This window comes from Dermacentor andersoni, chromosome 1 (genome assembly GCF_023375885.2).
Source record: "Dermacentor andersoni chromosome 1, qqDerAnde1_hic_scaffold, whole genome shotgun sequence".
Taxonomy (NCBI): Eukaryota; Metazoa; Arthropoda; class Arachnida; order Ixodida; family Ixodidae; genus Dermacentor; species Dermacentor andersoni.
This window is the reverse complement of record NC_092814.1, coordinates 300,372,901-300,399,381: the sequence shown is the minus strand read 5'-3', so window position 1 is coordinate 300,399,381 and position 26,481 is coordinate 300,372,901. Positions and strand designations below refer to the sequence as shown.

Genomic DNA, 26,481 nt, shown 5'->3' with positions numbered 1-26,481 from the left:
CTTTAGCGTCTTATTCAACCGCGTGGAACCGTTATAAACCGTGAACTTTGAACGGAGGTATCGTTTCTGCTTCGGGTATTGTACAGGTCAGTATAGAATTCTTCCGCTGCTTTACTATATCTTTGAGATTGCTGATGATATTACTCTGTCTATCTTTAAGTGCCTACATCTTGTTTTGTGCGATGCTTAGTTTCCTTCTCACTGTTTTCAGGCTGCGTCCATTTATATACTGTTTCCTCTGTCTTTCTCACGTTATAATTTAGAGTATCCCTTATTTTCTCCTTATTGATTAGTTTGTACAGTTCCGCGAATTCTATTTGATCTCTTGAGTTCGACATTTTCATTCTTTGTTGTTTCTTTATTAGGTCCTTTGTAATTGGGAGAGCTTACCTACTGGTTGCCTTGGGGCCTTACCACCCTCTTCAAATACTGCTTCTGAAGCCAGCTTAGTTAAGGTTTCATTCATTGCGTCTATGTCATCCTCATCTCTCTGTGTTAAGGCTGCAAATTCGTTTGAAAGTGCCAACCCGAATTGGTCTGCTTTTACCCTTACTGCGTCTAGGTTGGCCTATTTCTTCTTGACTAATTTTATCCTTTCTTCAAATTGAGGTTAATCCTAGCCCTCACTAACCTATAATCACTGCACCTTTACCCTACTTAAAACTTCTACATCCTGCACTATTGTGGAATCAGCAGAAAGTATGAAACCAATTTCATTTCTTGTTTGCTCATTAGGGCTTTTCCAGGTCCACTTTTTGTTCCAACGCTTCCTGAAGAAAGCTTTCATTATTCGCAGCTTATTCACTTCTGCGAATTCTACCAACATCTCTCCTCAATGTTCCTATAATCCACGCCGTAGTTGCCAATTGATTGTTCACCAGCCTGCTTTATCCCCACTTTTGCATTGAAGTAGCCCATGACTACAGTATACTGAGTTTGCACTTTTCGCATCGCTAATTCAACACCTTCATAAAACTGTTCTACTTCTTCAACATCGTGACTGGAGGTTGGAGCGTAGGTGTGTACTACCTTTATTCTATACCTCCTATTTAGCTTTATTACGACGACAGCTACCCTCTCATTAATGCTGTAGAATTCGTCAATGTTGCCCGCTATGTCATTATGGATTAGGAATCCTACCCCGAACTGCTTATTATCTGGTTGTCCTCTATAGCAGAGGACGTGGTCATTTGTCAGCACTGTATAAGCTTCACCAGTTCTTCTAGCCTCACTAAGGGCAATGCTATCGCAAACAATGCTTGATAGTTCCTCATAGAGTCCTGCTAGGCTAGCTTCACCCGAGAGGGTTCGGGTGTTAAACGTTGCAACGGTCCGTTTCCATTCGCGGCCTGGCCGGGTCCAGAGATTCCTAGCACCCTCTGCTGCGTTACAGGTCTGACCGCCGCTTTGGTCAAGTGCTCCGCAGCTGCTGGGGACTGAGGGCCATTGGGTAATTGAGGAAGTCATTTGGGAGTGAGTGGCCGAATACTGCACTAGGGAGGCCAATTCCTGTTCTGGTGAGGGAGTGTCTTGTTGAAGCTTAGTGGGTCTTCCTAATTTGTTTGTACCTGGATTAGTATAGGATATAATCATGCCAGAGCAAATATTCGCAAGAAGATGGGGCATGTGTTTGTTTTTCCTTAAATGCATAAAACTACGCTTTGTTGAGAATGTAACTGGAACGCCAATGCATTTCTCCACAAAGTTCGAGAATTACGAGTAATATCTCTGAACTGGCGTCATCCTGAGAATTTCTTTCCAGCGGATCCGCCTTGTCAACTACATGGCTAGAATTTGTATTTTGCAATATGGGCCATAAGATAATTAGTTAAGAACTTAATTAGGGGATTTTTGTTCATTAGTAGCTTAAAATTAAATTATGAGGTTTAACGTGCCAAAACCACTTTCTGATTATGAGGCACGCCGTAGTGGAGGACTCAGGGAATTTCGACCACCTGGGGTTCTTTAACGTGCACCTAAATCTAAGTACACGGGTGTTATCGCATTTCGCCCCCATCGAAATGCGGCCGCCGTGGCCGGGATTCGATCCCGCGACCTCGTGCTCAGCAGCCCAGCACCATAGCCACTGAGCAACCCCGGCGGGTGTAATTAGTAGCTTATGCATTTCAATTTTTTTTGTGCAAGTAATGTCCGCCTCTTCGAGTAGACAAGCTAATGAACAACAATTGTGCTGTCTGCAACAGTCAACTTTTAGAAATTTTTGAAAGTGTTCGCTGAAACACCCGGTACAAGCACACAAGGGCGAGTGGCGCTCTGGTAGTAACATTTACTGTTCTAGGGGTGCCAGATTAAAATATAAGACGCTTGCACTGATGTCGCCAAGGTCGTCAAACCTGGCGATCACTAGACGCTGAACAGCTCTGTTGACTGGGGCGCTAATTAGGCTGCAGTACATATCGTACGATGTGCCTGACGTTACGTGGCATCCGCTTCTGCTACATTCCCGTCATGTTGCCGAGAGGCCGCAATGTATAAACTGCGTTACACCACTTCGTTCCCTCTTCGTTCCCACTTGAACTCTCGCAGATGAAACGGGTTCGGTTCATAATGCACGTCGTATTTTTCCTCTTTGTATTTTTCTCGTTCGTACCACGTTTGACCCGTCATAATTAAACAACTATATTTGTCGTGCGTCGATACCGATGCTACACTTCTAATATATTCACTCACCGCTTGAGGCAAGTAGCCGGCGAAATCAGAAATTCCAGCGCCGTGATGCTCTTTGCAAGGCCTCCGTGATCGGGCGGCGCGCGCTCTCACGTCTTGAAGGCCATTTCATTAGATGCCCATGACTGCCCAGCGCGCGGTAAACTGCCTAATATCTGTAAGGATGCACTTCACCTCGCATCATCCCTTCACTCCCACAACATTGCGACGTTGGGGAGAAGCCGGTTATCTATTTGTTGCCAACATTTATAATGCCATAATAAATGAATAAACCTTATTAGTCAGCGTGCTCCCGCCTTCACGAATGAGCAGTGCTGATCAGAGGACTTTATCGCTAAACTTCGCAGATATTTTTGTGGTACACGAGACGCGCACGGTGGGCGGAATGAATGCTATCACATTTAAAACAGGAATTCCATTCCTGTACATATTCGTACATATCCGTACTTCCTGTAAATATTTATTTCAGGATGACACGGCAAGTTTGCTACTAGCAGTGGCAACAATGCAAGACACCGTCGCCTACTTCAGCTCGGTCGATGATCCGAGTGAGAGGTGCATGACAGCTGAGCGTCCAGTGTTCATCCCCGAGGAAGACCGAGCCGTGTTCGTTTTCCATTACCAGGGCAAAGATGACCAGTCCAAGTGCGTTGGTCCACTTTTTTCCTTTGTTATGACGATATTGAGAACGTCCATCGTTAGCATTCCTGACGGAATATATGACGGAATTAGTGTTCCTGACTAATATACACCAGTCTCGGAGCGGACGCACGTCACCGCAGCGAGCTTCACTTTCAAGTTCGCGCTGTTATATGGGGAAAGAGGTGTCATTTAGAATTAGTGGCGGTGTAGATGGGTAAATCAGGCAGCACAATATACACTTGCTATTTCACGCGATATTAGAAAAGTAACATAATCATCCCTAACCAAGACAAGACGGCATTGCTACCACTATGCCAGAGCTATACACGCCTTCCGCGTTTGGGAGCGAAGTGGCGAAGTGTCAGCCGTTTTTACTGCAAATGACACAAAGCTGTTCACGACATTAAAACTCGCCCATTCCCCAAGAAAAAAGAAAAGAAAAAGAAAGTGGTTTTTGAGTTAACCGTGACCTTGCATTGTATACTCGATTATTCATTCTTGAACTGCTATGGTGGCTACAAATTTCGATGTGATTTATATTAAACCTTTTTCAAGCTTTATCTAGTATATAGCTACGGTGCCAAGACAGCCTTCACCACGCCAAATACGCTTTCACAGTTGTGCTTGCGTGTGAGGAAGAGAATTGGAGCCCCCTTTTAGCATAGCGAAAGCGGCTATCTAATAAAGCACAGGAAGCATTGCGCTTCGTGGAAGATCTCTGTGGTGTGTGCCCTTGACCTGCAGCAAGCCGTTCGTTGGCCAGAGCGGCAGGTGCATCAAAAATACAGACTCGGGAAACACAAATTGTCTTTGTCTAACTCGGCAGGTCACTGCCGCAGTTGCGGCTGCAGACCGGCGCTCACGGTCGGACACTGGACGCTAATGTTTTCCCTCTTACCCTTCTCTCTCCTTGCGGCGAATCAACCCCCTCCCCCCCCCCCCCCCCCGAAAAAAAAAACCTAGGCTCAAAGTTTCCTTTCAAACCTAGGCTCTCTCCGTACATGAGCATCGTTAACACTTTATTTAGTTAAGCTTTACTTAACGTGTACGCTAAAAGGCTGTTTGGTGGGCTTGTGACTCTTCAATTCTATCTCCGTTTTTTTCTCGCCAACCAGCGGGTATACACGTGCCTACTGCGTCAATATTACTGCATCCGATTCTGGAAAGTTCCCCTTCGGCCCTTGCGAAGGTAAGGCTATGCAACAATACACGCACATTCTTTTTTAAATCGCTTATTATCTCGTAATCTCATTTCCGTATTTCCCCATAGTAAAATATACAGTTTCGAGCAAGTTTGGAGACCAATGGTGCAACGATCCTTTCTTTTTGGCAGCCTGGGCATGCCAGATAAAATCAAGTGGTATACTGCCAAAGTGGGCGTATGAACCAATGCAATGCATCAAAAATTTTCCACGTTTCACCACAATGCTAGATTTTATTTATTTATTTTTTTTTTCTGATGCCAACTTTTGTTCGCGTGTGTGTTCCATTGCCTCTTTTTTATCCCCAGCGATTATGTTTTCCCCAATTTTCTTCCCCATGATACAACAGCCACGAGTAGCTATAGTTAAGCTTCAGTCACTTCCATCGAGTATTTTTTCTCCAAATTAGCTCGATAACATAATGAAGCCGTGTCTGTTCTGAGCAAAAATTATCGTCGCACATGTTTCGACATGTTTCAGTATCTGACACAAATTTACGGGGTTACTTCGAGCGCTGCCCAGCAGCATTGGGTATACCGTTGTGTACTTGCAAGTTCATGACGACTTTCGTTACGACGAAGGTACCTCTTATCTGAAGGTGAAGCGTGGAAGATTTATACGCAGTGTTTCTGATCCGTCTTGAAATAAAAACCGCCGGGTGGACTTCGAGTCTGCATCTCGGAAAACGTGACATGGGCTGCAGGTGTAGCCTATATGGGTCCATGCCGGGCGCCAGGCGTTGCTCGTGAGCCACATCCGACCCACGAGCTGCCACTTGTTGACTTTTTATGTCCAACACTTTATACGTAGAATAGATTGGTGCCAGCGCGAGTCTAGCGCCTGTTTTTAATTGGAAGGCACTGTGTGCCTTAATGAGACCTGTGCACTATAGCGGATTTCATGGCGTGGTTTCATTCAGCTCCTGTACACTGAAACGTTCGTCTCCCTTTCAGAGAGCGAGACGCCTGGAACGGCTCAGATGCTTTTCTTTGACGGCCACAGCTGCTTTGGCGGTCGATTTCCGCTTTCCGGCACTGAACGTAAGTAATAATAATAATGGGGTTTTACATGCCAAAACCACTTTCTGATTATGAGGCACGCCGCAGTGGAGGACTCCGGAAATTTAGGCCACCTGGGGTTCTTTGACGTGCACCTAAATCTAAGCACACGGGTGTTTTCGCGTTCCGCCCCCATCGGTGAACGTAAGTAGAGCACATTTGCTCATCTGTAGCGCGAAACCGCTTGGAACTATTGTATTTCTGGGAATGTAGCTTGTCAGCTGCAATAACAATCACCATAAAGATTCATTCCATAGGATGCATCCATGCGCAGCATAGTGAACGACCAGGGCATCCAAGAACTATCGCCTCGAGGCCCTCGTGTCAGATGTCGACATTACACACATATTGAGATATGGCGGTTTCCTGTGCGTTAACATATCGCTCTAGTTGTAGCAGCTTCAGAACTGACACATATATTTATTTTGCGACTCTTTGTGTTTCTTTCGCGCAGATGTGAGCAAGCGTTCCACTCCACTTATCGCTCTGTCTGTTCACGCTCTTCATCATTCATATCGGTGTCATCTAGTGCTGATCGTGTTGGGTTTCTAAAGCACAAAGTCGCGGGGTCAAGTCCCGGCCACGGCGGCCGCATTTCGATGGGGGCGAAATGTAAAAATATCCGTGTACTTAGATTTAGGTGCACGGTGGTCCAAATTTCCAGAGTCCCCCACTACGGCGTGCCTCATAATGAGATCGTGGTTTTGGCTCGTGAAGCCTCAGAATGAAATTTTTTATCGATGTCGTCGCACGTTTTTTTGTTTCCTGGCAGAAACAAAGTAAGGCGGTCAGTGAGCAGAACTACATTAAGAGGAATTACCTGAATTTGAAACATGCGTCAAAGTGATTACTATTTGGTCGAGCGTGCACTATCTAAAAACTGGGCTTTTCAAGCTGTCCGAAATTTCGCTTCAGTTAGCCTTTAACGGGCTTCGATATAGTTTCAGCCCCTCCCACAATTCCTTATTTCTTTTTCTTCTGCAGAATGCATCTTGTGGGTAAAGGTAGACCCCAAGGATTCCGTGTCCGACGAATGCCTGCAATACTATGACCAACAGTGCGGGTCAGAGAAGTACAAGCTGTACGACAGCGAACAATGCACCTAACAATGGTCGAGAGCTCGTGTTCAGCACGCATGGCGTAATGTCGCACAGATATCTGCCGTTAAGTCTGTTTCTGTATACTTGCAAATAAAAGGATTCAGGATTCATACCCGCTGCTTGTTCATCGTTGTCATGATATTGTTACGTAGGAAGACACCGACGAAAAGCTATTTACAAGTATATTTAGAAGGCAATACGGCGCAGTTGGCCAAGAGGCAACAGCTCGCGCTAGCTTCCAATCGTCGTCGTCGTCTTCTTACTGCTCGGCTCTTCGTCATTGGAAATACTATCCCGTAGCCCTACCCCCGGCGGCAAAAGCGCCGTCCCGGAGCGACTAAAGGCCGGACTCTGAAGCAGTGTAGTAGGTCTTGAGCCTACTGACGTGCACGACATCACTAGATGCCAGAGTAGATGACGAGGTTGAGCTGACAGGAGCAATTTCGTACGTCACAGGCGTCACCTGGCGCAGCACGCGGTAGGGCCCTGTGTAACGCGAAAGGAGCTTTTCTGAAAGTCCGACGTGACGAGAGGGCGACCACAGAAGCACGAGTGCACCAGGCGAAAACTGTACGTCACGGTGGCGGGCGTTGTACTGACGCTGCTGCGTGGTTTGCGAGTCCGTCAGTCAAGCACGGGCAAGCTGGCGTGCATGGTCGGCGAGGGCGATGGCGTCGCGCGCATACTCGGTTGTTGAGGTCGCAGCAGGAGGAAGTACCGTGTCAAGGGGCAAGGTCGGTTCGCGACCGTAGAGTAGATAAAATGGAGAAAATCCAGCGGTGTCGTGCCGGGAAGAATTATAAGCAAATGTGACGTAAGGAAGGGCAACGTCCCAATCGTGGTGGTCCTTCGAAACGTACTTGGACAGCATGTCGGTAAGAGTACGGTTTAACCGCTCTGTCAGGCCATTGGTTTGAGGATGGTATGAGGTAGTCAGCTTGTGCTGAATAGAGCAGGAACGCACAATGTCGGCGATAACTTTCGAGAGGAAGTTACGACCACGGTCAGTAAGCAGCTGTCGCGGGGCGCCATGCACTAAGATAATGTCACGCAAGAGAAAGTCCGCGACGTCAGTGGTGCAACTGGTAGGGAGAGCCCGCGTGATGGCGTATCGGGTGGCGTAATCAGTTGCGACGGCTACCCATTTGTTCCCAGAGGATGACGTGGGAAAGGGACCGAGGAGGTCTAATCCAACACGAAAGAACGGTTCCACAGGGACGGTGATCGGTTGGAGATGACCGGAAGGTAGCACCTGAGGTGTTTTCCGACGCTGGCAGCGATCACAGGCAGCAACATAGCGTCGGACGGAGCGGGCGAGACCAGGCCAATAGAAGCGGCGGCGGACGCGGTCGTGCGTGCGGGTTACCCCAAGATGTCCTGCAGTGGGTGCGTCATGGATCTGAAAGAGCACAGTCTGTCGTAGATGTTTTGGCACTACAAGAAGAAGATCAGGGCCATCAGGGAGGAAGCTCCTTCGGTACAGAATGCCGCCCTGGAGGACATATCGGCGAACGGATGCGTCGATAGGTGTAGAGCGCAGACGCTCGATGAGTACTCGCAGCGATAGGTCTCGGTACTGCTCATCGGCGATGTTAGCGAAGGCAGACACAGAGAAAATGCCGTCGGCGGTACTACTGTCGGCGTCGTCAGGTTCGTCTACCGGGTAGCGAGACAGGCAGTCAGCGTCCTTGTGTAGTCGGCAAGATTTGTAGATGACAGAGAACGAATATTCTTGGAGGCGTAAGGCCCAGCGACCAAGTCTTCCTGTAGGGTCTTTCAATGAGCATAACCAGCAAAGCGCGTGATGGTCTGTGATAACGGAAAAGGGTCGGCCATATAAGTATGGGCGGAACTTCGCAACCGCCCAAACTAGGGCCAGAGACTCACGCTCAGTGATGGAATAGTTGCGCTCCGCGGGCGAGAGGAGCCTGCTGGCGTAAGCGATAACACGGTCGTGGCCACGCTGGCGTTGTGCCAGTACTGCGCCAATTCCGTGACCGCTGGCATCAGTATGGACTTCGGTAGGCGCAGAAGGATCGAAATGGGCCAGAACGGGAGGCGTTGTGAGAAGGTCGATTAGAAGCGAGAATGCAGAGGCCTCGTTATCGTCCCACTGGAAAGGGGCGCCTTTTTTCAAAAGCTCGGTTAGTGGTTGTGCTATGGCCGCGAAATTTTCCACGAAACGGCGGAAGTACGAGCAAAGGCCGATGAAGCTGCGCACATCCTTGACACACTTTGGAACAGGGAAGTGCGTAACAGCATGGATCTTGCCTGGGCCCGGTTGCACTCCGTTCACGTCAACGAGATGTCCAAGGACGGTACTCTGGCGACGGCCGAATTGGCACTTCGATGCGTTGAGTTGGAGACCGGCTCGCCGAAAAACGTCCAGGACTGCTGAGAGGCGTTCGAGGTGCGTAGCGAATGTTGGGGAGTATACTATAACGTCGTCCAAGTAGCACAGGCACGTGGACCATTTGAAACCGTGAAGAAGGGAGTCCATCATGCGTTCAAAAGTGGCAGGAGCGTTACATAGACCGAACGGCATCACTTTGAATTGATAAAGACCGTCGGGTGTTACAAAGGCAGTCTTCTCGCGGTCGAGATCGTCCACGGCAATCTGCCAATAGCCGGAGCGAAGGTCAATAGAGGAGAAATAGCGAGCACCGTGGAGGCAGTCAAGGGCGTCATCAATCCGAGGTAGGGGATACACGTCCTTTTTGGTAACCCTGTTAAGGTGCCGATAATCCACGCAAAAGCGCCATCAGCCATCCTTCTTTTTTACCAGCACAACAGGTGACGCCCATGGACTACATGATGGTTCAATAATGTTCTTGGCAAGCATTTTGCGAACTTCGGTGTGAATAACTTGACGCTCAGCCGGTGATACTCGATACGGGCGGCGATGAATAGAAGGGGCATCGCCGGTATTAATGCGATGTTTAACAGCTGTTGTTTGGGCCAAAGGACGATCGTTAAAGTCAAAAATATCGTTGTAGGTAAACAGAACGCGGTAGAGTTCACGAGCGTGCTCCGACGGCAAGTCGGGCGCAATCATTTTTTGTAAGTCAGGGATGGTACAATTTGCCGACTGCGATGGTAGAGGAGTCGCGGATGAAGTGTCGTCTACTGCAATGGATACTACTGAGTTATCCTCGAATGAGCAAAGCTGGGCCAGAGACATCCCGCGTGGCAGCACTTGTGTCGTCAAGCCAAAGTTGACCACTGGCAGGCAGACGCAATTCGCCGTTATGGGCACGTTGCAAGTGCTAGGCGGCGTCCTGTCTTTCCGACCCCTAGCGCCATCTGACGAATAGTTGCGCGAATGTGGTAGGATTACTCACGGCGTCAGCTGCCCGCGCTGCGTGTTTGGCGTCCTGTCAAACGGTAGCGATGGCGCGAAACAGCGTGCCGATATTAATTTTAACCGGGTTTCGGAAATTCCAAGATCTTCATAGCTTTTTTAGGGAAAAGAATTTAGAGAAAGGAAGTCGTCTATTTGAAGTGGGGCACGTCTACGGCGTGAGCGAAGTGCTGAACTCGCACTGATCGGAAGTGACTGCTAGGTTTATTCCGCAAACGAAAAATAATGCACCAGCGAGATGCATGAAGCTCAGCTTAAGTTATTTCGTTATCTATGGTGTGGACACATGAAATTATAGGCGACATTGATTCTTGAAGATCGGCGACAGCAGACAGATCCTAGCGGGGAGCTGCGATTGCCGTGCTGGCATCGCAGGGAAGTGCAAGGACGCCGCGGTAGTTTCCCTGTACATACAGGACGGCAAATACGAATCCAAAACATCTCATCCAAGAACGTGGGGCGTACGAACGACTCGTAAGACCTACCAGAGGTATTCTAACGTTGCTCTCCCCAAACACAAAAAAGGGGATGAACTTACCAGTTGTTAGACTACGCTGGGAAAATATTTTCTCCCAAGTTACTGGAAGTGCGATACTTCTATGTTGCGATTTTTCTGTGCGTGCAAAGGAGGTTCCAATAAACCACGTTGTCAAAAATTTTGGTGATCTCACCTGCCCCTTCGTTGATATGCTGGGCGCAGAAGGGTGTATGCCAGCTCAGCCGGCTGCAACCCCTCCTTAAATCTCTCAGCAAGCCCTAGCGCTGTTTGAATGGGAGAGGATTGGGAAAGAGTTCCACAGCTTTACTGCGGTATCGTGTGGGAACAAACTACTTTGTTTTCTGCATATCCTGGTAGGCACTGCAGGCAGTGACGTAGCAAAGGGGGGGGGGGGGGGGGCGTGGGCTCCGGGTGCAAGGGGCCAGTGGGGGGGGGGGGTGTCATATACGTCTGGAGACACGCGGAAATTGTTGATATCCTCGCCTTCCTCAAGTAAACCCGGGGGAGGGGAGGGGGGACAGAAGACCTATGTGCCCCGGGTGCCAGACGACCTAGCTACGTCACTCACTGCAGGTGTCCCGTTGCTGCCATCATTGCTGTAAAAGCAAAGAATTCAGCGTTATAACGCACTTGGCATAACGCCGGAACATAAAACAGCTTATGCCGTCGGACGAGCGCTATCCAGTGTTGACGCCGTTCTGGTTCATATGGTCGGCTTGGAAACCTGTAAAACTTTGTTCCTCGTGAGTTGGTGTACGTGCTGTTGCAGCCCACTACTCAACAGCTCGGATTGCACTTCGGCATTGCTCAGAAAAGGCAACAGCTACGCGCGAAACAGTGCACATACAGGCTTTCCGAACGCAAGCGAGCCGGTCGTATCCTGCCGGTTCCGCGCTCGCCGCCGCGAGGGGCGCCCTAGTAGGCGCGGGAACTACGTGCGCAACCTGCCCATAGATAAAACTATGAGGTACTGTGATCCCGTGTGTAAGGAGGACGCCTTGCATAGGAGCCGCGATGTAGTGACCGTCGGGGACTGGTGGGGATGACACTAGGTCAACGTAGGTCAGTGCAGAAGGTGGCAAGCGAACGAAGTCGACGGAACTGAGGCGACTAGGGTGTTGTTCAGCGGGATCCAGAACAGGCAGGTCGAGGCGGGAGTACTCGCGGAGCAATCGATGAGAGCAGAATGTGCGGAGAGGAAGTCTAAGCTGAGGATGATGTCGTGGGGACAGTGAGCGATGACTGTGAATAGCACGGTAGTGGAGCGATCGTCGAAGGAGACGCGGGCGGCACACATACCAATTACAGGGGCTGTTCCGCCATCGGTGACACGGACAACAGGCGTCGTGGCGGGCGTGATTATTTTCCTCAGCCGGTTACGCAGGTCAGCGCTCATTACCGACAAATGCGCCCCAGTGTCTGTGAGAGCAGATACAGGAACACCGTCGACTTGCACGTCAAGAAGGTTCAGATGAGTAGGCAACGTCAGGAGAGGATTTGGCGGCGTAGGGAGCAATGCAGCATCACCTCGAGGCGCTGCATCGTTTAGTTTTCCGGCTGGGAGCGGCGTCCGAAGGCCGTCGGCGAATTGGAGCGACGGGGCTGGGGGGAGCGAGATTGTCGTCGTTGGGGCGAAGGCGAACGAGAATAGGGGCGGTTCGGCGCAGGAGAATCGGTGGCGGCATTATCTGAGCGGTCAGCATAGGGACGAGAAAGGCCACCTGGGGGGCGAGAGTAGGCAGTATATGTAGACTGGTTCAGGGAACTCCAGCGACTGCGACAGTGCCGAGAAATGTGCCCAATTCGATGGCAGTGAAAACAAATTGGCTTGTCGTCTGCAGTGCGCCATTCAGAGGGGTTGCGGAAACGTGGTGGGTAAGAAGGTGCGGGACGGGTGGAATCGAAGAAGCCGGGTGGGTATCAGGGCGATGGGCCGAGCAGATGTGTGAATACCCATGTTGGCGAACTCCTGGCGGACAACTGCCTGGATCAGGGAAACAGTGACTGCAGGTGCACTGGAGGGGCTGGAGTCGAAGGCAGCCGGATAGGCGGCCTCGATCTCACGCCGGACAATCGTGGTAACATCGCCAGTGTTGTTGGGACGAGGAGCGTCGGCACAGGAAGATGTCGCTGGGGTGTTGGGTAGACGGGCAAACTGTTGGTCGATACGTCGGCTTTTAGCGACTTCCAGAAGGCGGCACTCTTTTATAACTGCATCCACCGTCGCCACGTTGTTAAATACGAGCAAGTTGCAGGCGTCATCGGCAATGCCTTTGAGGATGTGGGAGACCTTGTCAGACTCAGTCATGTGTGCGTCAACTTTGCGGCACAGAGCCAAGACGTCCTGACTGTACGTGACGTAGGGCTCCGTTGACGTCTGCACACGACCGGAAAGCGCCTTCTGCGCGGCAAGTTGGTGACCGTAGGGGTTGCCGAACAAGTCTCGAAGCTTTTGTTTAAGCGAATCCCAACTGGTCAGCTCATCTTCGTGCGTCCGCTACCAAACTCGAGGTGTGCCACCGAGGTAAAAGACTACGTTGGCGAGCATGATAGTAGGGTCCCACCGGTTATTGCGGCGTACGTGTTCGTACAGGCTGATCCAGTCCTCGACGTCTTCCCCATCTTTTGCCGTGAATACGCCCGGATCACGGGGAGCGGGGAGAGTGATGTAGGTCGTCGAAGTGGCAGCAGGTGTCGGAGCCGGCGGAGTCGAGTTATCGTCGCCGGGAGCCATGAAGGAAGGCTCGACGTACCGTCCACTGCGAAGCTCCGAGACGAGGTACAGGGAACGTCCACCTCCACCAGATATGTTACGTAGGAAGACACCGACGAAAAGCTATTTACAAGTATATTTACAAGGCAATACGGCGCAGTTGGCCAAGAGGCAACAGCCCGCGCTAGCTTCCAATCGTCGTCGTCGTCTTGTTACTGCTCGGCTCTTTGTCATTGGAAATACTATCCCGTAGCACTATTATAGCAACACAGAATTAAATAGAAGCACGAAATTATTCAAAAATTTTCCTTGGTGTTTTAGAACTGTAATAATAATTAATAAGACTCGTATATAATGAAACACCCAAACACCTCCTAGAGGGGTCATGGGAATAAAGGTAAGTAAGTTAAGGAAGCTTCCGTATTTTTTCCATTGTGTTAGATTTATTGAGTTGCCGTCGTCGCAATTATTTATTTTTACCGCTGCTAGGTATAACGTGTGTTTCTTAAATCTGAACATCACTTTGAAAAATCGTCGGTGACTTCCTGTGCCGGAAGTCACCGAGCGGTCTGTGTAAGTGAAATTTTGGCAGACGCTGCAAATTGCGCACGAATACTTCGTGAATGAGGGTCACGAAAAAAAAAAAACGCATATCCCATGCAATGGGCTAATCTGTGTTAGTGCTAAGCATTCGGCTGCAAAACATATGCGGTTAAATATGCTAACGTTTTCAGTTTTTGTGCGCTTCACTTGTGTATTACCCCTCTGGTTACTCGGCCGTTCGGGTCTTGCTGTTAACTTCCGTTTTTGCTATTAGCTCTTAGTGGCGATGCAACGACATTTAGCAGCAGCAGCTTACGTGAGTCAACTTTTCTTGCTGTTTGTGCTTGCTTAAGGGCTATCGGAAGCACACTAATGCATATATAACCTCGGAGCGCCTGATATATCTGTAGCAATGGGAGAATATCCATGTAATGTAGGATCCCTATAGTGCAGCATAATGACTGCAACCGTCTCTAATACAACGCACAACACATCAGGGTTGAGAGAACTAGCAAGCACGCACACGCGTGGCGCTAAACCAGACACCTCATTAAAGCCCCGGGGCCCTATAGCTACATCAGTGGTGTACAAGAGAGAACGCTTGACACCACTCTCGCACACCTGTGTGGATGGCGTGGAGGCTCGTGAAGAAGCGGAGACTACCGGACGACGACCAACCTAAGAAAACTCAGGGGGGGGGGGGGGGGGTGATTGCTTCGCTTATTGTTACGCGAAGGACGAGTCGGTAAGACGAGCAACTATTTACATGTTATACTTACAACAGCGGTTGCAGCGCTGACCGGTTAAATTCACAGCGCGAGCCCAATTCGTTCTTCCTCCTCTTTCCTGGAGTGATGGCGCCCACGCACCTCGTTTAAACAATCAAATAGCACACGCGTGCAGCACTATTGCCTCGCGTGAGCACTGAAATAGTAGCTGACACAGTATACGGAACGGGACGCAAATAAAGAAACTGATAGCGCTAACATTACAACTTTTGCGACGCCTATTTATTTGCTCTCAGGCTGGTGAATATCACCCTACAAGGCTGGGAAACAGTGTTAGTAGAGATACGTGTCCGGACCTGACGTTCACCAAGAACATAAACAGCGCCATTTGGAAAAATACTGAACAGCACCTGGGAAGCGATCACTTCACCCTCTCTCTCGAGATAAGCACAAGCGCGTGCAAACGCAAAATAGGTATCGTAAGGATGACGAACTGGGACAGGTGGAGACAGGCCCAGGCATCTACTGCAAACCCTATTGCAGACCTAGAGGAATGGGGTTAAGGGTGAGGTGCAAACTTTGAAAGCCTTTACGAAAGAGGTCTGCACGACAGAAGATTGCCCAGCGGTCGATCTGCACCTTCTACATTTATGGGAAGCAAGACACTCATTGACAAAGACATGGCGAAGACAACGGTTAACCGCAAACTCCAGAAAAATAAATAGAGGAGATAAACTAAAAGGCATAATCCTACGCCATATCTTTGGACAGACAGAACTGGAATACGCTCTGCGATGGTATTCAGGGGAAGCTAGGTGTGTCCGGGACGGCATTCCTTAACCTCTCCAGGTCCGAAATTGAAAAGTTAGAGACTGATCAAAAAAGCCTACAAGACGGCACTGGGGCTACCAAACTCCACGCCAACGGCAAAGCTCATGGCTCTAGGAGTACATAATAACCTCAAAGAGATGTGGAAAGCACAATGCCTCTCCCAACTCAATAGGCTCGCAGTCACAAAACCAGGTAGAGATCTGCTCGAAAAGATCCATATTAATCTGCCCTATACGATAGACCAAAGGGAAGAGGTACCACGCGGTGTGAGGAGACGCATCAACGCGTACCCCATTCCGCAGAACATGCATCCCGCATATAACATCGAAAGGAGAAAAGCAAGAGAGGAAGCCCTGCAGAAGAAATGGGACGAGCAACCTAACACCCTTTACGTGGACTCAGCAGGGCCAAAGAATGGAGTGATATACTGTTGTGGTCTGAACGCCATCAGGATCGGTGGTGAACTGCGCCTCAATGAAAACATCCAACTCCACTCACGCAGACGAAGCAGCTATTGATTTAGCTATAGCATTTAACCCCAACGGCGATATGCTCACTGACTCCCAGAACGCCTGTCGCAACTTCAATAATGGTATAATTCACAGGTCAGGGTTGTCATTGCTGATTAAGCATCCACCCAGCCAAGCCTCAGTCATCTGGTTTCCCGGTCACCTGGAACTACCAGGAGGAAACGAAGCCACTCACAGGCATGCCCGAGCTCTTCTATACCGGGCGTCTCCCCCTGATGACCTTGAAGGGTGCTGCGACCTAACTGCTTTAGCAGTGTATGCTGACAATCTCGCACCATACAGAGCAGCCAAGAAGGAGTACCCAACACCACATAAATCTCTCAATAAGTTGGAAGAGAACACCGTAGGAGACTACAAACTAATACATACCCAATGCCAGCTAAGTTACACCAGTGGTGCCCTACACTATACTCCCCGCAATGCCCACACTGTGGAGAGGTAGCTAACCTCTACCGCATGGTATGGGCTTGTCAATTTAATCCCATAGTTGACCCCATTACAAAACCCCCAGAAGAGCAGTGGGAGGCTATTCTGCTCAGCGATGATCCTGACCGTCAGCACTGGCTGGTGGGCAGGGCCAGCGCAGCAGCAATAACCAGTGGACTACCGGACTAGGCGGCCCACCCACGAGTTCTACGAATATGCTGCAAATAAAGATGTTTTCAATGAATTACTCAATCTCGCATACCACGGGACACATGTCACGTGCTTTCGTTTTCTTTTTCTCGCTCCGTTCAGTGAATTATGCAGTTCTAGAAACTTGTCCTGTTGCCTGTTCTTGTGCCTCACAATTATTTGGAGAAACAGGTCTGCTGCGGAACGGTGTACATGAACGATAGGCTTGCGCGCTGGTCATGAAAAGAGCTCTTGGGATACAATAAACTCGCGCGCAATGAGCGTTTAAGGGGGTCGGTCCGCGCATGCATGCATAAAGAATGGAAAACGGTGCATCGGAAAATTAAACTGGCTAAGGAAACGATTGCAGACGCATAGGGCGTGCGGCGACAGAGAGCAGCGTCCATTTGACTACCGTATTTTCCTTCAGTTCTTTCGCCAAAACTATGTTTTTTTATCATTTGAGCTTTTGCGAACCGATGCAGGTCAACGTTCCTCTTGTTATGGTAAATGAATGACTGAGCACTTGAAACAAACAACCTGTACGCATTTAGGGGTGCTATAACAGAAAGCTATATTCCAATCTGTTTCTATTCCATTCTATTTAAAAAAAAGCTACGAGGCTTTGCAAAGACTAAGGACGGGTCTTTCAAGCTTCGCGTTGATAAACTGCGCATGAACGATACTATATACACGTACGACCCTGTTTCTGACACAATCACAGAATGTAGCCGATAGCAAAAACGTAGAGCGGTTTCACACAAGTCAGACAATCATCCCCAGCCTTACTGTGGTGGTACTACGCAACCTGGGCTTTCCATATCATTCACCGTAGCGTTTTTCGAAAGCGTACCGAACTGTGCTCATATCTACAAGATAGTAACTCGGACATGCTAACGTTGACTGAAACGTGGCTGCACGCAGGTATAGTAAACGACGAAATCTTACCTGATTACAGCGATTTTGTTGTTTATCGGAATGACAGAACTAACAAATGTATAGCGTGGTAATGATATCCATAAAAAAGTATATTTCCTCTTTTGGTGTTAATATTTAATCACACTTAGAAATTTTATGGGTTTGCATCACGTGTTGATCATTTAAATCCCTTCTTGGAATCAGTTACCGACCGCCCTATAGTTGAGACACTTTCGTGACCTATCTGCATGCCAACCTCGGAGGTATCACGATAAACTTCCTAAAAGCCGAAATCTTTTTATTCGGTGATTTCAATGACCCGAATATCAACTGGAGTACCTTAACTGCACCGGCTCATGACTCGATTAATTCTGTTGAACTAACCTTAGACTTTTCCTTAACTCAACTAGTTCAGGAACCTACGCGTGGTCTTAACAATTAGTTCTTGTTCTAACATCGGCTCCCGACAAAGTAAGCCCGATCACCCTCACAGACGGTTTCAGTGATCACAAACTACTTCAGTTCACCATAAAAATGCCCTCGCGCCAACCCAGTGTAACGTCCAAACACATCTTCAATTATAACAGGGCAAACTACGATGCATTAACCTTGGGTTGCAGAACTGCTCCAATTCCTTTCTGCAATCCTTTTCCCAGCGATCTGGTAATGAAAACTGGTGTCAGTTTAAAGAGGAATTAACTCAGTTGATGAACACTTATATACCTCGTATATGTTTTCGTGCTAGCTCATCTAAACCGTGGTACCACAGGAACCTTCGTACTTTAATGAACAAAAAAAGCCACTTTTCTAAACAGCTAAATGGCTCGGAACACCAGCATCGTAGAAAAAACACAGAAAAGCCGAAGAAGAATATGGTGCGGCCTTCCAAAAAGCAAGGTGTATGTTCATGACACAAGATCTTCAGTCCCTCCGTAAACACAATCCCCCCAAATTTTACAAACAATTTCACTGCTCGAGGAACGCTAGGTGGCGCCACTCTGTTTATCTGGCTGCATATCGTGCTCCGTTTTCACCTGTCCTTGGCCCGGTCCAGGGCCTTGCCCGCCCCTGGGTCTACTCTTCATCTTTTCACGAAGACTTCCGCCACAAGTGGACGCCATACGAATCCCGGTCCGACGCCAGGCTAGCCCTCCAGGCCCCTCCAAATCTACGAAGCGGCGCGGCGCCGCGCTAACCCTAACTCGCCGCGCCTGCACCTCTGATATGCAGCGTCTCACGAAGACCCGGCAGCCGACAGCCACCAATGCCCCGCTGGCCTCCTGTTCTACCGCCGCCGGTGCCACGGTGCCTACTCTGTCAACGCTGAATGCTACCAGCGACGTGACCAATTCTAAGCCGGCAGCCCTGCCTCAACCGGCTGCGTTCCTGCACTCCGCACACGCCACCGTGCATATTCCGGCCACGTTCAACGCTGTCAGCAACGCTGAGAGCTCAGACTCGACCGCCGCGTCGCAGTCGGCGTTCGTCGCCTCAATGTCTCCTACGACCAAGCTCCACGCTGTCAGCGATGCCAAGAGTCTCGGACCGCTAAACGTGTCGCAGCCAGCAGCGTTCACCGTCGCCGCCGCGGATGCCGCCGCGTCTATTCCGGCCACATTGGCGCCTGATGTAAAGAGCTGCAATCAGACATAAGAATCGCAGCTGACCGCGCTTGTTGCAGCCACTTCCACCGGATCCCCCACCTCTGCCGTGCTGGACAGTGCAAACTCTATGCCCGCCGATGTCATTCCCAATGTTTCAAACCGTGTTTCTGTCGCCCCTACCTCCTTGACCACCGTGTATCCGACTGACGACTCGTCGGCGGAGATGGATTTCACGTCGTCCCCAGACAACGACCATAACACGCCATCATTAGAAAGCGACTGGAGCACCGTCACTACCAGCCGTAAACCTGCCTCCGCCGCCCGCCCTCGCACCGAGCTCATCTCAGTTGGGATCCAACTTCCGCCCGGTACCCTCACTCCCAAGCTGCCTCTTTACGACTTGCTTGCCGCCATCATCTCCGCCGCACATCTCTCCTCCAAAACCAGCGCAGAGATCACCCTTCAGGCCAAGCCAGCTGAGAGCCTTGTATTTCTGAAAACACACTCCCCTCTCACCGCCCAACTCCTACTCTCTCTCACGCATCTTCAGCTCCACGGTAAGCCAATCACCGTCAAAACATATGCCCCCAATCCTCCCATTTCCTGCCTTGGCGTTATTCATAACGTCGGTGGTCACTTTACTCCTGCTCAGCTCATGCATGACCTTGAATCATACACGACTGATATTCTCGCTGCTCGTATGATGGGCAGCACAGAATCAGTGCTCATAACCTTCGCTGGTACCGTCATACCCCACTTCGTATATTTTAAACGCGTCGCTTTCCGATGCCGCCCTCATAAGCCTAAGCCCCCCACATGCACCCGTTGTCTTGCTCTGGGACACCGTGCTCACCAATGCCCTCAGCACAACGTACCGGCCAAGTGCCGCCGCTGTGCTGCTCCCCTACCCGCAGATCCTACCGCTCACGCGTGTGCCCAACCATGGTGCATTCATTGCCAAGTAAACACACATCCCTATCTCGACCCCACCTGCCCCTTCCTCCTCGCTAAACAACGCGAGTGTGCCAAAGCCGCGTTTCTTCGTCGCACAGCTTTGCGCAGGGCCACGCAGCCCATCCCTACTCCCGCCTCTTTCGCTAATCATGCATCTCCTTCAACTCAGGCTCCATCACCTCCAGGCTCCTACGCCGCTACAGTGAAAGGGCCCTCGGTGCAAGCATCCCTTTCTTCCACTACTATACCCTCCCCATCCCTGATTGACGAGAACCGCTCCTTCAATCTCCGGCTCACAATGCTTGAGCGTCACCAGCGCGAACAACAGCGCATCTCCCAAGATTTACAACAGCAAATCCACGCATTGACACAAACCCTAAAGACAACCACCTCCTCTCTTACATCCCAGCTTACCAAGCTAAATGAGCACCTTGCCACGTTGATCACCCCGTCCCCTAACGCCCAGGTCGCCCCATTGGCTGACCTGGTAGAAACCACCACCAACGCACACCACACTCGCTTGCTTCAGCTCGAAACTTCGATTGTCCAGATCCTCACCACCCTCCAAACCCAATCCAAGCAATTGGAATCATTCGCTTCTATGCTGGGCTCCCTCCAGGAGTCACTCCCCCCGGCCAAAAAGAAGGAACGTGTCCCCGCAAACTCTTCTACCTCTAATCTATCGTAAACATGGCGCGTGGAGAGGACCTCGAGATTGTGCAGTGGAACTGTCGAAACCTTCGCCACAATAAGACCCCCCCTCCACCAGTATCTCCTCACCCGCCCTTCCCTGCCCCATTTTCTCCTTCTCCAGGAGACGCGGACGGCCCGCACCGTCCCAGGTTACCGCGCCTACCATGCCACGACGGGCACGCCGCTTGCGTCCATTTATGTACGCAGCGACGTCCTCGTCGAGCCACTTGATATCCCCTCCAGCCTCCAAAAATATTTAGTTGGTGTGGTGTATTACCAACCTTCTTCGCGCATCTCACTCGCCTTTATGTCTTTATATAATCCCCCTGCCACATCCTCTTTGTTCACTGCCTTGGGCAAGTTCCTTCATTCTGTTCCCGCCACCACCCATCTCCTCCTTGGGGGCGATTTTAACGCCCCTCACACGCTCTGGGGCTACCCCCAGACCCTCAAGCCCGGCCGCCTTCTCCACTGTCTTGCCCAGGAACGCCACCTCACCCTTCTTAATACCCCTGGCTCCCCTACTCGAGCGGGCACTGTCTCACAGCGCTCCACGACACCCGACCTCTCTTTCTCTCGGGGCTCCCTTTCCTTTCACTGGCAGGTCACAGCTGAAGCGCTCCTCAGCGACCATTTCCTCATTCATATTAGCGCCTCTCTTTCCCACATCCCTCGATCGCACTCAACCACTCACACTGACTGGCACGCATTTCGCACTAATCTCCTTTCCGCCTCCTTTGATTCTTACGACGACTGGACGTCGCGCATCTCCGCAGCGCTTTCGACCAGTAGCCGTCGCGTTCGCTCACGTCACCCTATCCCAGACCCGGATCCTCACTTTCTCCGTTTATGGCGTCAGCTGAAACGTCTCCAACGTTCTTTGCGCTCCCAACCCCACAATACCCAACTTTCCTCCCGGATTGCTGCTCTGCGGGCCGAGATAGTCGCCCACGGCGCGTCCCTCGAGCATTCTCGTTGGAGTGCGCTTTGTGACGGCCTCGATTCTGCATTACACTCGCGATCCACGTGGTCCCTTTTTAAATCTTTCTTAGGTACGAAGCCTGCCCTTGCTCCCACTCTAGCAAAAGCCCTCTTTCAGGGGACTCCCTCCGATGTCTTTGACAAGCTCACTTCTTTGTATCTCCCACCCCCTCTCACACCTTCCTACCCAGCCTACTCTGGCGATCCTAACCCAGACCTCGACCGCCCTTTCACTCTCCGGGAGCTCGAAGCTGCCCTGGCTGCTAATGCTTCTCGCTCGGCTCCCGGTGAGGACGCCATCACATACACTACACTCCGCAACCTCCCCGACCACTCCAAGGAATTCCTCCTTCAGACTTTCAACAATGCCTGGGACAGCGGCTGCTTGCCGAGCACTTGGACATCCTCCCTTATTTCTATGATTCCGAAGCCGGGCAAACCTCCCTCCCTTTCTAACCTTCGCCCTATCTCCTTGACGTCGTGTGTTGGCAAGACCCTTGAGCGAATGGCTTTGACTCGCCTCTCTGATTTTATTGAAGCGAGAGAGTTCTTCCCCCCTTCTCTTATCGGCTTTCGACGGCGTGTCTGTGCACAGGACATGTTCCTGATCCTCCAGCACACCTTTCTCTCACCCAATCCCAGCCAGATCCACGCTCTTGTGACTGTTGATGTCCGCAAGGCCTTCGACGGTGTGTGCCACGACCATATCCTGTCTCAACTCTCCTCCCTGGACTGCGGAAACCGCATGTACTCTTATCTCCGCTCCTTTCTCTCTAACCGAGTGGCTCGTTTCCGAGTGGACACACATCTGTCCGATCCCCACCCGCTCACCCGTGGCACTCCTCAAGGTGCTGTTCTCTCTCCTACCCTTTTTAATCTAGCTATGACCCCTCTCGCCTCCCAACTAGCCCAGATTCCTGACCTCCACCACATCTTTTATGCCAACGACATCACCCTCTGGTGTTCGTCTGGTTCTCCCGGTCACGTACAGGACACCCTGCAACGTGGCCTCGATCTCATCAACTCCTTTCTCTCCACGGCTGGCTTGTCACCTGCTCCGGAGAAATCCGAGCTTCTCCTTAACTACTCCTCATACCAGCGCTCCCACAACGCCCTAATCTCCCTCCACCTTTCCGGCTCTCCCATTCCTATTGTCCCCCAATGCAAAGTTCTTGGCTTCCCGTTGCATGCAGCCAAGAATGTGCAAGCCCTACACCACGCTGTCAGGACTTGTCACTCGGTAACTCACCTCCTGCGGCGCGTGGTCACTCGGCGCTCGGGCCTCCACGAGGCTCATGCGTGCCGAGTTGCCCATGCGCTCGCCCTCAACAAGTTCCTGTACTTTGTGCCTTACGTTTCCTTCACCCACACTCAGCTTAACACCCTCGAGACCGCCCTTGTGGGCCTCTACAAGGCAGCTCTCAACCTCCCTATCACCACCTCCACTGCTAAGCTCTTTGCCACAGGCCTCTTCCATCCTCTTCGTTCTCTTCTCTCTCTCCACCGTGACTCCCAGCTTGCCCGGCTTTCTCTTACCCGTCAGGGTCAGTGGTTACTGGCCCAGGTGGGTATCTCTCCCATTCCCGTTTCCTCCTTTACCTCTCCAAAATCCACTCCGGCGCCCAATCTTCGCATTCTCCCCCTCCCGTCCAATATGTCCCCTGTCCTGCATGCCGGCCGTCGTCACGCGGCCGCGCAGCATCATTCCCCCCTCTTTACTACCCAGGGAGTAGCCTACACGAATGCCTCTTTCATAGCTCCTCGAGGTTCCTGCGGCTACGCTATCTACCATCCCCACCTCCCAGCACCTGAAACTCACACGAGTGGGCCGTACCTACACCCTCCGGATGCACTCTCCCTCGAGGTCCTTGCCATTGTACATGCCCTACAATCATTTCCCTCCCTGCCCTCGCTCCCAGAGTACACGATATACACAGACTCCCAAGCCGCCATTCGCCACATACAGAACCGCACCCTATCCCATTCACTCCAACAAGAGGTCGAACGAGCGGTCTCCGCACTGCAACCTTCCACCGTTTTCCTCCGCTGGGTCCCTGGACATTCGGGGATTGACGGCAATGAGCTGGCCCATCAGCTCGCCCGTGACGTTTTTAACCGGGCACCGTTGATCCCCTGGTCGAGGCCCTCGGAGGATTCTGGGGGACTCTCCCTGCGCCGCACTATCATGGAAGTTTACCTCCAGCTCCGTCTCAACAAGCGCCTCTACCCTCCCCCTCATCCATCACTCACTGTGCCAGAGGCTCGCCTTCTGCGGCACATCCAAATGAATGCACTGATTACCCCTTACCGCCTCTTTCTCTATCGCTATCGCTCCGACGCCTCCTGTCCCAACTGCCCCTCTACTTATGCAGACCTATCCCATTGCCTATTCTACTGTCCGGCTGCTCAGCAATCAAGTTCCTATCCTCCCCCTTCGCTTTCCATCACCACCTGGCTCGACTGGCTTGGCGCTGAAGGTGAAGAAGAACGGCGTCGACTGGCCACTCAGGCGGTCGATATGCTCGGCCTGTAATTTTTGGCTGAATAAAACTACTACTACTACTACTCACCTGCTCAACCGACTGCATATTTTTTGCTGGTTGATGAGGCTGGTGACCCTATCGCGCAAGATAAACGCCCTCAGGCTTTCAACAACTTTTTCATGAATATGTTCAGGAAGGAAGACTATTCTAATATTCTATCGGTACCTGATTATGACTTTGCCTACACGAGCTCCATAGACGTTAGTGTTACAGGCATTGCATCATTCATTAATAATTTAAAAATAACTACTTCATGTGGTGTCGATGGCATTAACTCAATAATTCTGAAACATACTGTGATTCATTCTTGCACCATACTGTGTCATATTTTTCTGCAATCTTTTTCTATAGGTGAGATACCATACGAGTGAAAAATTGGAAAAGTCATTCTAATTTTCAAGTCTGGTGACCGAACGAACGTTGCTGACTATCGCCCAATATCACTGACATGCATACCTTGCAAACTTCTCGAACATATAATTGCATCTAACATGGCACTACATTTAGAAAGCAACGGTTTCTTTTTCTCAAAACAGCATAGGTTTAGGAAGGGGCTATCATGTGAGACAAAACTACTTGGATTTACTAACGAATTACTTCTGGAAATAGACGAACGTTTTCAAATAGACTGTTTATTCCTCGACTTTGCCAAAGCTTTCGATCGCGTTCCACATTGCCGTCTAATAGCAAAACTATATTCCTTGCCCCTTGATTCCTTAACAATTTCTTGGATAAGAAACTACCTATCATTTCTTAAACAGTTCACTTAATAATTTTTCATCTTCCCTAAATGATGTATCATCTGGCGTACCCCAAGGCAGTGTAATCGGCCCATTATTGTTTCTCGTTTTTATTAATGACTTACCATTAAAAATCTCCTCGACAATCAGATTGTTCGCCGACGACTGCATTATTTATCGCAAAATACTCTCTGTTAACGACCATATAGCTCTCCAGAAAGATCTTGACCGCATTACTACCTGGTGCATGACACGTGTCCCTTAACACTGATAAATATAAATTAATGACATTTAGCCGCAAACGATCCACTTTTCTATATACCTATTCACTCAATAACAGTCCAGTCACCTTCGCGTCATCATATAAGTACCTCGGTGTTCATTTTTTACCTAATCTCTCATGAACAAGCCACAGAGAAAAAGTCGCTGTTAAAGCTAACCGCACATTAGGTTATTTATAGCGCAAGCTCAGAGGCGTGCCCAGATCGACTCGGCAACTCGCCCATCAAACATTTGTTTGCCCTCAATTTGAATATGCATCTTCCATTTGGTCAGCTCTTCAAGAATACCTCATTCATTCCCTTGAATGCGTAGAAAATGGTGCCGCTCGTTTTATTGTGCGAGACTGCAACTGGAATTCCAGCATAAAGAATTTAAGGCATCGTTGACCCTTCGGTCATGAGAATCTCCCAGAACAATCACACTTATTTGCCTCTTCCATAAACTTGTTTATAGCCATCATCCATTTACCTTACCTCTTAAAGAGCCGAATCGCCCATCGTACGGACTGCATGATCCCCTCAGTGTCAAACGACTTTCGGGGAAAACCGCCGCATTTAACTCATCAGCCTTGCCACGTGCAATCATCTATTGGAATGGTCTTCCGGACAACATCGTTCACGTCTCTGACTCCGTTATCTTTAAAGAAAAAATATGCAGCATTTTGTTTTGAAGTGTTTCTGTTTCGTTCTATTCTCCAGTTTAATTATTTTTACTATTGCGTAACGATGTTCAAATAACAATGTTCGAACTGCTTCTGCTCGCATCCTCATTTGTAACCCCCCCCCCCCCCGCCCCCCACATAATAATCTAGTTGGAGCCCGTTAGGTACCTAAATAAATAAGTAAATAAAAAAAAGAATGCCGTCATCAGGCTATCATGACTGGTCACAAATTCTCGGGCCGCAACCACTTTGTCCGTTTGTTACGCCACGCCTAGAAAATTTCGAAATGACGTGTACGCACTGATTATGCACGATCAGGCCGAACAAAAGACAAACGTTTGTTTTCTATACTACGCATTTGTTGCAATTATGTTAAAACAAATTAGAGCACAAAAAAACAGACGCGCATACACGCACACACCCACACACGCAATCACTCCAAAAGCCCCCCCCCCCCCCCCAGGAGCGTCTGTGACTGGGAGGTCTGTGCTTGGGGGCCTAAACGCAGATGTGTTTCTTGAGCTCTAATTTTTTCACGAGCATGAGTTACCAATTAGCCCAACATCAAGTTCTTCTAACTGTTGCCACTAGGCCT

The 26,481-nt window shown here is 50.1% G+C and overlaps 1 protein-coding gene across 1 annotated transcript; it reads left to right on the top strand.

Moving 5' to 3' along the window:
* The first annotated feature begins 2,775 nt into the window (after positions 1-2,775).
* LOC126547621 (uncharacterized) lies at positions 2,776-6,802 on the top strand. Its single transcript, XM_050195517.2, has 4 exons — positions 2,776-3,333; positions 4,446-4,519; positions 5,486-5,572; positions 6,575-6,802. Exons 1-4 carry the CDS (start codon positions 2,993-2,995, stop codon positions 6,694-6,696), a joined length of 624 nt encoding a protein of 207 aa, XP_050051474.2. The 5' UTR covers positions 2,776-2,992; the 3' UTR covers positions 6,697-6,802.
* Positions 6,803-26,481: the final 19,679 nt, after the last annotated feature.